This window comes from Silene latifolia, chromosome 7, assembly GCF_048544455.1.
Source record: "Silene latifolia isolate original U9 population chromosome 7, ASM4854445v1, whole genome shotgun sequence".
Classification (NCBI taxonomy): domain Eukaryota; kingdom Viridiplantae; phylum Streptophyta; class Magnoliopsida; order Caryophyllales; family Caryophyllaceae; genus Silene; species Silene latifolia.
The window spans coordinates 12199487-12212623 of record NC_133532.1 but is presented as its reverse complement, the minus strand read 5'-3'; the positions used below and the strand labels follow the sequence as shown (position 1 = coordinate 12212623).

Below are 13137 nucleotides of genomic sequence, written 5' to 3'. Positions count from 1 at the left end.
TATAGAAAAATATTTTATAAATGGTAAAATGCATGAGTTATACAAGTTCTAATGTAGTTTTATTTCATAAAAGTTAAAATTTAAATGATAAATAGAGGTAGTCAGGCATAATCGGGCACCAAAACTAGTTAATATTGAATGCATGAGTAACGAGTTATACAATAACAATGCGTCATTTTCCTAAGGTAATAGATGAAAGATATAAATAGAAACCCCCAAGTCCCTAATCAAAATAACAAAACTAAAGCATGGAGCTATTATTCCTTTGTGGAATGATCTTCTTCATCTCCCTAACTATAATATCCCTTTACCTCTTCCACAACCACCACTCGTCTCGGGGTTATACACTACCCCCGGGCAAGATGGGATTGCCTTTGATAGGCGAGTCCTTTGACTTTTTATCGGCCGGGTTGAAAGGCCACCCGGAAAAGTTCATATTTAGTAGGTTGTCTAAATATGAACCTAGCCAAGTTTTCAAGACATCCATCTTAGGAGAAAAGGTGGCGGTAATGTGTGGCGCGGCATCTAACAAGTTTTTGTTCTCCAACGAGAACAGATTAGTAGAGGCTTATTGGCCAAGGTCAGTTAAAAAAATCTTCCCTTCTGCCTCTCGAACTGACCCTAAGGAACAAGCCAAGCAAGTGAGGAAACTCACCCCTACATTCTTACATATTCACGCAATACAAAGGTATATATATGGTGTATAGTTTCTTGGATAGTGATAGGGCGCCACCCGGTGACGCCCAAATTGGGTGCCACCCTCTCACAACCCTTTTTAATTGAAGGGGTCCCCACTCACCCCATGTGAGAGGGTGGCGCCCAAATTGGGTGTCACCGGGTGGCGCCCTTTCATTTTCCATAGTTTCTTGCTTTAGTTGGCCTTGTATATTAACCGTTATAAGGTATATGCGATAACTTTATTAACTTATGCATCTCATTTAATGATAACTATAATTAGCAGCTTTTTTTTTTCAAAAATAAAGTCAAATACATGCTAAAATGGCCTGAGGCTCATTCAAAAATAAAGTCAAATACATGCTAGAATAAGTATGCATGAAACTGTGCAATGGAATAAGTCGCTTAGTGACCGAGTGACTTTGGTTTAAGTCGCTCTCTCCTCCGCGACCTATTACTCGATTCTTAAGAAATAAAATCTACTAGTTATAAAAGTAAAGTCATTTAGTCCATTTCTATTGACGCCATCCATATCCTTACCCCATTTTGATAATTTTCGTTGCACACCATTTACGAAAAAAAAAACTCAATAATTGAGGTGTAGTTCCTCCTTTAGTCATTTGTTTCCTTTTTTTTTTTTTGGGTGCCTTAGTCATTTTGGTTAACTTATCATCAAATAATTAATCTTATACGCTTTCCTTGATCTTTATACCAAAACTGTAAAGATAAAGAAATGACTGAGACCGAGGGAGTATATATAAGTCATGGTATTGGTTTATAAGTTTATTGTATGATTGTGTCGTTGGCATGTCTCTCTAATTTGTTCTAATCTTATACTTTTATACTCTTTCTCTCTGAATAATTTATTTACTTTTTATATTTATTGTGGAAAATTTTAATCAAAGGTAAATAAATATACAATTAGGATGATGAAGTAATGATATGTACTTTGTTTTAATGAAAAAAAAAAAGACATTAACTCAGTCGAGTCAAATTTTGCATGTCTAATAGGTACATAGATATAATGGACCAGATTGCAATCCAACACATGGAAGACGGATGGGAAGGAAAAGACATAGTAGAAGTATGCCCACTAGCAACACATTACACATTTTTGATAGCATGCCGTCTATTCCTAAGCATAGAGGACCAAGTACACCTAGCCAAGTTCGAGGAATCCCTCAAATACATCGGGGCGGGCATCATGTCCATCCCGATCGATCTCCCGGGAACCCCATTTAATCGAGGGATCAAAGCGTCAAACGTGGTGAGACGGGAGTTGATGGCAATTATAAAGCAAAGGAAGTTGGATTTGGCGGATAATAAGGCGTCTCGTACACAAGATATATTGTCACATATGTTAACTCAGGATGAAGATGGACAGTTTATGAATGAGTTAGCTATTGCTGATAAAATATTGGGATTACTTATTGGTGGACATGATACTGCTAGTGCTGCTTGTACTTTCATTGTTAAGGTTCTTGCTGAACTCCCTCATATCTATGACGCTGTTTATAAAGGTATTTTTACTATTTACCTAATCCTTTCCCTTAGTCTTCTTCCAGTTTTGAAATCGGTTTATAAGTTTGTTTTCTTAGAATATAAAACCGATTATATGAATCCATGTCTCCAACCATCAGGTTAAATTTTAAGTTGAAATGTTTTCTTGATATGTTATTAGAGCCAGTGTGACCAAGAGATGCTAGGTATGAGGAGGCCGAAACGGTATTCGTGTGAGGGGACGTGCTAAAGTATAAAACCGATTATGAGACTCCAGTTTTAAAATCGGTTTATAAGTTTATTTCTTACGAGTCACAAACGAATTCCTTTTTCACAAAATCTCCCTTTAGACAGACACTATTCGTCTAAAGTTGTAGACGGGTCAAATATGTCACAACTTTTATAATAAGATAAACCATAAGTGGGATGGTGGAGGTTGTGCTATTATGGAAGTAGTGACATATTTGAGCCGTCTACATCTTTAAACGGATATGCCCGTTTGGCCGTCTACAATAACACTAATTATTCCTTTTTTTTTGTTATCTCAGACTATTTACACAAAATGGTCAACCTAAAAATCAATATTTTTTTCTTGTCAAGTTGTGAGTTAAGCCCTAAGGTGCTCTCTTAGAGTTGACTTTAGAGCCATGGTAGATTTTGTTATAAAAAAGGAAAACAAGACCACATTACAAATTCCATTTATAACCACAACAACAACAACAATTATATTGAATTAAGTTAAATCAAGCTTATATGAAGAGAATCAGTCTTGATTAGAAGTTTAGAACCGTTGTTGTAAGTTACAACAAACGGAAAACTTAAGTTTACAAGTGGGGGTTAAATTGAACACAGAGCAAATGGAGATAGCAAAGTCAAAAGCAGAAGGAGAGTATCTAAACTGGGAGGACGTACAGAAAATGAAGTACTCGTGGAATGTGGCATGTGAGGTGATGCGTTTGACACCCCCTATTCAAGGATCTTTTAGGGAAGCCTTGTGCGATTTCACCTTTGCTGGTTTCCAAATTCCTAAGGGCTGGAAGGTACTACTATTTGCTCTCCTTTTTTAAGGTTTTCTATAAACACAAATTCTCATTGAAGACGGGCACTATCCATCACAAGCTTGTGAAGGGTAATGCCCGTCTTCAATGAGAATTGATAAACACAAATTCTCGTTGATTGATAAACACAAAATAGTTCCTACGTTTCAGTTATTTGTTTAGCTTTTATTTTGGCACAAAGATCAAGAAAAGAGGAAGAATCGGTTATTACATGACTTGTGGACAAATTGAGTATGAAAGATTCAATTGACCGTTAAAGGCATTACTAAAATATAAAGACAAACAAATGACTGAAACATCCCAAAATGGAATAGGCAAACAAATGATAAGGACAGCGGGAGTAATCTTATATTCCCTATGTCTATTCACAAAATCCCATTGAAGACGAGCGATATCCGTCACAAGCTTGTGACGAATATCGTTTCCTCTCACAAAATGCCCATTGAGAGGTGAGTGGGAAGCACATGGGGGAGGTGCCCCACCTTATCCCCTCTCCCTTTTTGTGAGAGGTCACAAGCTTGTTCACAAGCAAGACTAGCTGGTCTATTTGTTTACCTATTTTGGAGTGTCTTAGCCAATTATTTACCTTTCTATTTTATGAATGACTTTGATAAGCAATTTGACCTCTCACGCCCAATTTGGTCCACTTATCATGTTATAACTGATGAGGCACAACGAGAACGTTGTGTTCTTTAAGTGGGGAGTTTGTAACACCCCAAGAGTTTGGGAGGAAATTTGTCCAACATCGGAAAAATTAGGAGCTTATATTATGTTTATAAGAGATTCCAGTTCATTCCACCGACCACTTAGTAACAAGGCCTTGTGCTTTTGGGCTTAAGTGATGACAAATAATGGGTCAAAGGTACACATCTCATCTTATTGGGGTTCTGTTACGACGATGGTGAGTCGGGTTCTTATAATATATATGCCTAACAAAATTGTGTAAGTAACAAAAGTAACTTTGTTAATAATGAAAGTAAAATTAACATTATTAAGATAGAAGTAGTGAAAGTAATAGTACTCGCAACAAATGTAATAAAAGTAATAGTATAAACGACAGAAAAATAAAGACGATGGGAGTAGTGAAAGTAATAGTATTCACAATAATGTAATGAAAGTGTCAGTTTAAACGATGAAGAAATTATAAAAAGTTAGCTAAAAAATCTATTTAAGGATATATTAGTTTATTTAAATATATGGGTTTGATAAAATTAACAAAGTATTTTATTTATTCAAATATAAAAAATATTAATCATAAAAATAGCGGGAGTAGTTCAAGAAACAACTGTAACTGGAGGACTAGTGAACGTAAATATTAACAGGGTATGTTGTGAAAGTAATAATTATCAGCGAGAGAAGTGAATGCGTCTCATAATTTGTTGATAAATCTTACATATCATAATAATTTCAAGATATATCATAAAATAATAATCTTACATATCTATTCTTTATTCATTATTCATTCTTTATTATTTTCTCTCCCTTATAAACTTCACAACTTACAATACTTTATTCTACTTTATTCCTTCTTTCTTCCCCTTTCTTAATTTTTGTGCCCAAAAGAAAGGAGAAGATAAAAGGAAATTGGAGGGAGTATGTGTTAAGCAAGTCTAACACAATTCTATGTCATACAAAATAAAATTTAAATTTAAATCGTAAAAAGAGGCGGACTGGCAGGTCGGGCACCACACTTAGTAATAAGTAGTAATAGAGTAAAGAGTTACCAGATATGTTTATTGAAAAGTAGGGTTACTATCTTTTAATAGAAAAAAGTAGGGTAGCTAGGTTAAATATAAAAAAACACATAGTTATATGGTAGAGAAACCTTACTTTTTATTTTATCATGGGTCAATTTTGCTTTTTTTTTGTAAGCTCTAATTTTGCGGAAAAAACTTTTTAATTTTTTCTTATTAGAAACCTATATTATTATATTCATAATGAAATATGTTTATGTAAGAGTATGCATTTACTGAATTTCTTACATAATTTTGAGAATATTGAAAACGGAAGTCAACGTTGCAGTTATACTGGAATGGACACTCAACTCACAGGGATCCAAAATGCTTCCAGGAACCTGAGAAATTCGATCCGACGAGATTTGAGGGGAGCGGTCCAGCTCCATTCACGTACGTGCCATTTGGCGGAGGGCCAAGAATGTGCCCGGGAAAAGAGTATGCAAAGCTAGAAATATTGGTGTTCATGCACAATGTTGTAAAGAGGTTTAAATGGGAGAAAGTAATTCCGGAGGAGGGTATAATCGTTAATCCCATGCCGTACCCTACTAAAGGCCTCCCTGTTCGCCTCTATCCCCATCCTCTCCCACTAAAGTCTTAATTAATCACGCGTTTATAACACGATTAAGTTGTATTGACTATTGAGTGTAATGTTAATTTTGTTTTATTTCGTTTGTTGTTTGTTATAATTGCTTGTGAGTTGGGTATATTCTTTCCAACTTAATTTCAACTCTTATTATGGTCACTTTAGTTCATTTCATTTCAGCTCAGCTCAGCTCAACTTATTTAAGCTATATTCATTTCAGCAACTAAAGCTGGCAAGTCTGACCCGACCTGAACCCGCGCAAATTTGACCCGATAGAACCTGGGAATTTGGCGGTCTGAAACTGAGCCGACCCGGCTCGATGACGATCCGTGACCCGACACGACCCGATAATCAATGACCAGAACCTAAACTAGACCTGGCCCGATTTTGACACGATTAAATTGGTGACCCGATAACTATTATGCTTAATATTAATCAAAATGAGAGTGGTTTAATGTTTATATTGATACATTTGACTTAATAATGAAGTAACTAAACCAAATAATGGTTAAATGGCCAAAAATTGAAGTAATGCGATAAAGTAAACGGACCCAATAATGACCGACCCAAACCCGACTCGACCCGATAAACCTTTTGGTCCTAAATGACCCGACGCGAACCCAACTCAACCCGATCTGACAAGAACCTTGACACGACCCAAACCTGACCCGATTACCACCTATATAAAGCATCTTTCAATTCAGTTTAATTCACTTTAATCTAGACCTAGCAAACGGCTCAATCGAGCCGGATTCCGGTCGGGTCAGTTCGGGTATTTCAATGATTTCGGGTTAATTTGGGTCGGGTCGTTTCGAGTCAGTTTCGAGTCAGTTTCGGTTTGTTGGTCGGGTCTGTTTCGGGTCAAGCGGCTCGGGTTATTTCGGGTCGGGTCGTTTTCAGTTCAATGAATAACAGATAAAAAGTCATTTCAATCCTTTTCGGTTCACTTAGAGTTATGTTTTGTCAGGTAATTTTCGGGTTGGGTGGTTTCGAATCGGATCATTTTCAGGTCGGGTCAACTACGAGTCAAGAAAGGTCGGGTCATGTTCAGATCGGGTCGGGTCAATTCGGATTTTGATTTATATTGGGGTGATGTGGTTTAGGCTAATTTTGAATCTTGGATAAGCCTTTTTAAATTGGGTCAATCGAATCGGGTTGCTTTTGTAAATGTAATTTAACCCATCAAAACTTGATTCTATTCACTGTAGCTCCATTTCTCCCAAAACAACAGGCCTTCCTTTTATTGAATTTTCTAATTCATTCGGTAGACCGGTGCGGAATTTGGCCATGAAAGCCAATAGACCCAAATTGAAAAAAATAATCAAGAAAAGTCAAACTATGTCTTAATTAACGTCAAATCCGCTGCAAATTAATCTTCAATTCAAGCATTCTTGAGCTACAATCTACAATTAATCCAATTTTTTACGAACCCACAAAAAAATTGATCGGAAACAATAAAAATCCCACCATTAATGCTCCAAGATGCAAACTTTGATGCCAAGTTTTTGACTTTTTTGAACCCACATCATCTCCCTTTGATCTAATTATCTTTTGTAGCATTAATTTCAACAATTAAATCAAGGTTTGTTATGTACTCTTTGTTATTGTTATTATAATTGATGCAAGATTTGAACTTTTATGCATTATATTTGTGTATTATTACCTTGCTTTTTACCTAATTGATGCAAGATTTGAACTTCAAATGTTGGTCATTGAACTTTAGTTTGATTTTGATGAAATGTTATTGGAATTTAGATGCCAAGAATTAATTGTTATGAATGATGATATTGTTCCAATAATGTGGGAGTTTGATTTGAGAAAAAGAATTAAAATTTGGAAGAAATTTAGTTTATCAATATGAAATTTAGGGTTTAATGCAATTAGGTTTAGTAAGCAGCTGGATTTCATAAGATTCTGCCAAGGTATGCTAAATGTGGCATGGCACTGGTTGTTGTGGTTGGAGAAGGGTTAGCTCGACGTAGATAGCACTTTTTTTTTTTTTGAAAGCTCGAAGATAGCGGTTTTAGGCGCTTATAAGTTGTAATATTGTGATTATCTGGTGGTTGAATCAAGAAGGGTGCTTTTTGTTTGATGGGAAATTTTTGATTGACCTTGAGGATTGCCAACTCTGGTGATATACTATGAGTGTAGTGACGTTGATAGTGCTTTATTTGTCAATGGTCGGGCAGTTATTAAGGGTCGCTAGTAGACATGGCAATGAATCGGTTTTAGATTTATCTCAAAATTATCCAAAACCAATCTAGATTCGTTTGGATCATCGATTCAGATCCAAAAAAAAATAGATTCTTATTTTCCTTCAAGTTGATATGGTTTCAGTTGCTATCAGTCTCATCCATGGTTACCGAATTCACTATGATTACGTCCTTACCAATTCGCGATTCGCTCTTATAGAATGTGTGTTATATGTATTTTCAGTAAGCAACATGATAGAATTCGCTTTTAACAATTCGCGATTCGTAGGTCATAGAGCGAATTCGGTAACCATGGTCTCATCCCTAGTCTCTATTATTGTCTAGTGGATTATATTGGTTGGAGAAAAGGTAAAATTCCTTTTCGGTTTGTTGGTAATACTGATTTAGGGCGTCCATACTCCACTGCCGAGTCTCTAATTTCTGCTGTGGATGATGGCAATTCGAAATTATCAAGCATGTCGTAGGAAAGGCTTAAAATTTAGTATCAAAGTTGGCACAAGTGATAGATGCTAACCATGCCGAACAAGGCTAAAGGGATTGTAGATAGGTAGATTATAGAAATCATAGAGAAGTATTGCCCTATGTTCAGTGAAGCATTTGCACCTTAAAATGAGTGACCAAATCAGGGAAGACTATCTTTTACTACGGGCGGGGAGGGGGGTGGGGGTTAGCTTCACTAGTCGATTGTGACTGTTTGATAACCTTCAGAGTGCGACAGATTATGTCTTTACATTGAGTAGCATAGAATTATTCAGTTTCCGACTTTCCGTCTTCCGTATTTATGATCACGCTGCCTCAAGACAGTTGATGTTAGGGCTTTATCGTTTTTTGATGCGTATCAGTAGTGGGCATGCCATATTGGGCAGTTAAACAGCGAATTTACTTGAAGAGCGGATATTATGAACAAATTACAATTTTGGAATGTGGATCTCAGCAATATTAATTTGTATCACACATTTCTAAGTATTTCATTATTTGATTACCTAGAGAGACCCATTCCCAGAATTAGGATTTTACATGAACCAGTTAACTACAGTAAACACTATGTCCATTTGTTTTTTTGTAGATGGGAGATGATACACAAAAGTACACGGTTGACGATGCCCTCATTGCCATGGGGTTCGGGAAATTTCAACTTCTTCTTCTTGCTTATGCCGGAATGGGATGGATTTCAGAAGCAATGGAGATGATGCTCCTATCTTTTGTTGGACCAGCTGTTCAGGCTGAATGGGGCCTTTCTGCAAATAAAGAAAGCATGATAACAAGCATTGTATTCGCTGGCATGCTTATCGGAGCATACTCATGGGGCATTGTTTCAGATAATTTTGGGCGGAAGTAAATCCTTATTCTTTATTCTCTTTTTTATTTGTTTGCTCTCTTGTATTGATTAATACAATAGCTTGTTGCTTTACTTCTCGCGTTTTCGTCAAATCGTCATCATTATTGCCTTGTTCTAGAGGCTATGTTTTGTTAATGTGTCACGTAGAGACCATAATATGTAGTATAATTTTTACCTCCTTGGCGCTATACATGGTTTCATTGTTACATTTATCATACTCTTGCAGGAGAGGATTCTTAGTAACTGCAGCAGTTACCTCAGGGGCTGGATTTTGTAGCGCTCTTGCTCCAAACTATGCGGTATTGATTTTATTTCGTTTTTTTGTTGGAGTTGGTTTGGGAGGAGGGCCTGTACTGTCATCCTGGTTCTTAGAATTTATTCCTGCTCCTAGAAGAGGCACCTGGATGTCGGTTTTTTCAGCATTTTGGACTATTGGGACGATTTTGGAAGCTTCACTAGCTTGGGTATGTTCCATCCTAATCCAAAGCTATTTTGTTTGATTTCATTATAATCCAAAGCCGAAATGGTACCCTTGAGCACTCAAGTTAGATCGTTTTTCTTTCACTCAAACTTTCTTGAATGTAGAGTGACTGTAAGTCTGTAATAATATGTCAACATTACACCAAAGATGATTACCCTCAGGCTTCGAAATCCGAAAGAAAACATTTATAACTTGATTCTTCACATTAGATGATAAACGCCCTGCTTTGTGTTTTCTTGAATTTTCTCTATGAAATAATTACTAGCTCGAGCAAATCTTAATTTCCTAATTGTAAAACCCTTACTTGCTGTGTGTATTGTGGAAGTACTGATATTGCTTTGTTGGCGATAAACTGATGATATTTGCTTACTTCTTGCAGATTGTTATGCCTTTATTGGGTTGGAGGTGGTTACTAGCATTTTCTGCCGTCCCCTCGGCTTTTCTTCTTATATTTTATTACAAGGCACCAGAATCACCAAGATATTTGTGCATGAGAGGCAAACCAGATGAGGCACTTCAAATTTTGGAATGGATAGCGAAAATGAACAAAGCTAAACTCCCTTCTGGTACATTTGTCTCAGATCATCAGGTGACTGAAGTAACTAATCCTCTATCAGAAGATGCACATTTGCTCTCACCAACCAAAGACGACACTGGAATTCCTAACAACATGAACTCCAAAGTACAAAAAAGCGCATCAGTTCTTACGCTTCTTTCACCCAAACTACTGAAATCAACCCTGCTTTTATGGGTAGTGTTCATTGGAAATGCCTTTTCGTATTATGGCCTAGTGCTCTTGACGACTGAATTGAGCAATCGAGAAAATAGGTGTAGTCCAGGTCATGCTCAGGCGGGGTCCGTAAAAACTGCTGATGTAAGCTACAGAGATGTTTTCATAGCTAGTTTTGCAGGTATGGCATCTGAACTTGCTTCAGATTAGTACTGAGAGTGATGATGTTAGACCTTGATGAAAATTAAATGCCAGCTCTTTTCATTTTCTCCAGAGTTTCCCGGGCTGCTTATATCGGCCGCTATGGTGGATAAAGTCGGTCGCAAGGGTACAATGTCATTGTTGTTCTTCATCTGCTGCCTGATACTACTGCCTTTGGCCTTCACGCGTTCTCAGGTCTTAGTAACACCTCTTTTGTTTGGAGCACGTATATGCATCACAGCAACATTCACGATCGTGTACATATATGCGCCAGAGGTATGTTTAAGAGCTCACTATCTACCAAATATGGAAAAAGCTTTTATCTTTTTTTCAAACAGTCATCTGCATGTTCTGAGAACCATGTAAATTAAGCTACTGATTGTGCTACTAGCAAGGTAAATACCATCTGCATGGTCTTAGTCATCTCTCATGGTAGTGAATCCCCTATATACCAAAAGATTAACAAAACTATAAATTTTCCCGCTCAAATTTCCCACCTAAATATTCACTATCTATTAGTGGCCCCCACTCAACATTAATTGATTTCATCATTATCTTTTTATTTATATGCCATAAATAAATAAATTCTTCTTAAGATTTAATTATTTACTACGGAGTAATAAGTATCCTCGGATATTAGTAGAAACTCTTTAAGTTCTCACTCAGAAATTTATTTGTTTAAAATTAATTTATAATCTATTATTTTGCCTAAAATCATTTCCTTGCGATTCTTCCCATTGTATTTTTCAGTTCTTATTCGTTGTATTTTCCAGTTTTTAAAATGAAACACCACCAATAGTATATTTTATCATTAAATTTAAGGAGTTAAATTACCCTATTTTAATTGTAACAAACTCTAACATCATCCTTACCTAAAAAAACCGTGCATTTTCACGGGAACTACACTAGTTAGAGACCAAGTGTGCTGCTAGCAACCTAACGATTTTAAGAATTTTAAGAATGGTGACGGAGAGGGCACAATGGAGGGCAACGATACATGTGGACTTTTAGTATTTGATTATTTGAAATATTTAATGTTTTTATTTAATTTTTAAAAATTTATTTGTTCTTTTCGGATTTATTACACCTTTTTACCAACAACTTTCTTATATATTAATACTTGGTTCACTTTTAAGGTATTCCGGACCCTTAAGTTTTACTTCGTTTTCAAAATCGTTTTAATCTTTATTCTCGATTTAAATTCTAAGTTTTTATAAAAGAAATCCAGATTTCGATTTTAAAACCTATAAGTTTACTTGACTTTTGTATTATGTTTCACTCCCCTTTTGTTTTTCAATTTTTCTTTTCAATTTTTTTCGCATTTGGAGGTGTGCGTTCATCCATGGACGGTTCTAAAGGATGATTCATGTCAGCCGACCCCAAATCATTTTGGGATTAAGGCTCTGTTGTTGTTGTTGTTGTTGTTGTTGTTGTCGTTGTTGAACTGTCCCTCATCTAAATTAAGCGCTGTTTTTCTTATTTCATGCTTGTTGCCTTTAATTAAGGAACCGAAAGATGCTGGTTAGTCATATAACCCACCTTTGAATTATGGTTACATTTAATTTAAAAAATGTTATTGAAAGCTTCGGGTCATTTCAAATGAGCTCTCAGGTCAGTTCAGTTACTGGTCAGTTATGATACGTCTGAAGTCCTTGTTTGAATTTCGGCAGATCTACCCAACAGCTGTTCGGGCAACAGGAGTAGGAGTGGCAAGCTCTATGGGAAGAATTGGAGGAATGGTATGCCCTCTTGTGGCGGTTAGTCTGGTTCATAACTGTCACATAACTGCAGCCATTCTTCTTTTCGAGGCAATTATCTTCATTTCCGGAGTTTGTGTTGTGCTTTTCCCGTTTGAAACCTCAGGCTGTGAGTTAAAGGATGATGTGTCTGACTTTGATCAGAACGTTGAATTAACCTGAGCTTCATCAACAATCTTCAGACAGTTCATGGTCTAAGTTATAATTGCCCCCAAAAAGTTTTTTGTCAGGCGGTTTTTTGTCAGAACTGGATCATCAACTGAAGTTCACATCTATAGATGCAGATGTGAAACCTGCATTTAGTTTCCTCGACACAGTCGAAGCTAGCTAGGATTGTATTGTAGATTATCAGTCCGAGATTGCTTTTAGAATTCAGAGATACTGTAGAAAAAACCATCTGTATAGAGGACAGCATTTGAGGAGGAGGGATCTTGTAATTTTGTTGTAATTACCTGATCAACTTACAGAAGATGTATTTTTTGTTGTACATCTATTTACCAATTCAATGTCCTACAGTTTTCAGATGGGGTTGATGCATATAGCTGTGATTTGTGAACTAATATTTACGTTTTTTTTAAATGTTAAGAATCTATTGAATGTGAGGGATACATTTTTTTTTTTTTTTTTTTTTTGTGTGTGTTGACCAGGAGTACCGACAGTTGGGGCAGTCTCCTTTGGAGTACCGAAGGTAATTTAATGGGTTGACCCCTCTCAAGTTTGGCTTTTTCATTCGTAAGAGTCAGGAATCGAACCCCTGACCACTTGTTTAAGAGATGAGAGTTCTTAGTTCTTACCATTCATACCGGCCAACTTGGTTAGAGATACATTATTAATGGACATGTTTTTGCATCAAACTTTTTGCCC

General features: G+C 36.4%; 2 protein-coding genes across 2 annotated transcripts; both read left to right on the top strand.

Annotated features, from left to right (window-relative positions):
• Positions 1–248: 248 nt before the first annotated feature.
• LOC141591757 (beta-amyrin 28-monooxygenase-like) lies at positions 249–5567 on the top strand. The gene is made up of 4 exons (XM_074412203.1): positions 249–688; positions 1687–2195; positions 3028–3215; positions 5256–5567. The coding sequence occupies exons 1-4, from the start codon at positions 249–251 to the stop codon at positions 5565–5567; spliced, it is 1449 nt and encodes a 482-aa protein (XP_074268304.1).
• A 1267-nt stretch (positions 5568–6834) lies between these two features.
• LOC141591756 (organic cation/carnitine transporter 7) lies at positions 6835–12839 on the top strand. The gene is made up of 6 exons (XM_074412201.1): positions 6835–7134; positions 8832–9100; positions 9331–9568; positions 9965–10496; positions 10590–10792; positions 12187–12839. The coding sequence occupies exons 2-6, from the start codon at positions 8832–8834 to the stop codon at positions 12433–12435; spliced, it is 1491 nt and encodes a 496-aa protein (XP_074268302.1). The 5' UTR covers positions 6835–7134; the 3' UTR covers positions 12436–12839.
• Positions 12840–13137: the final 298 nt, after the last annotated feature.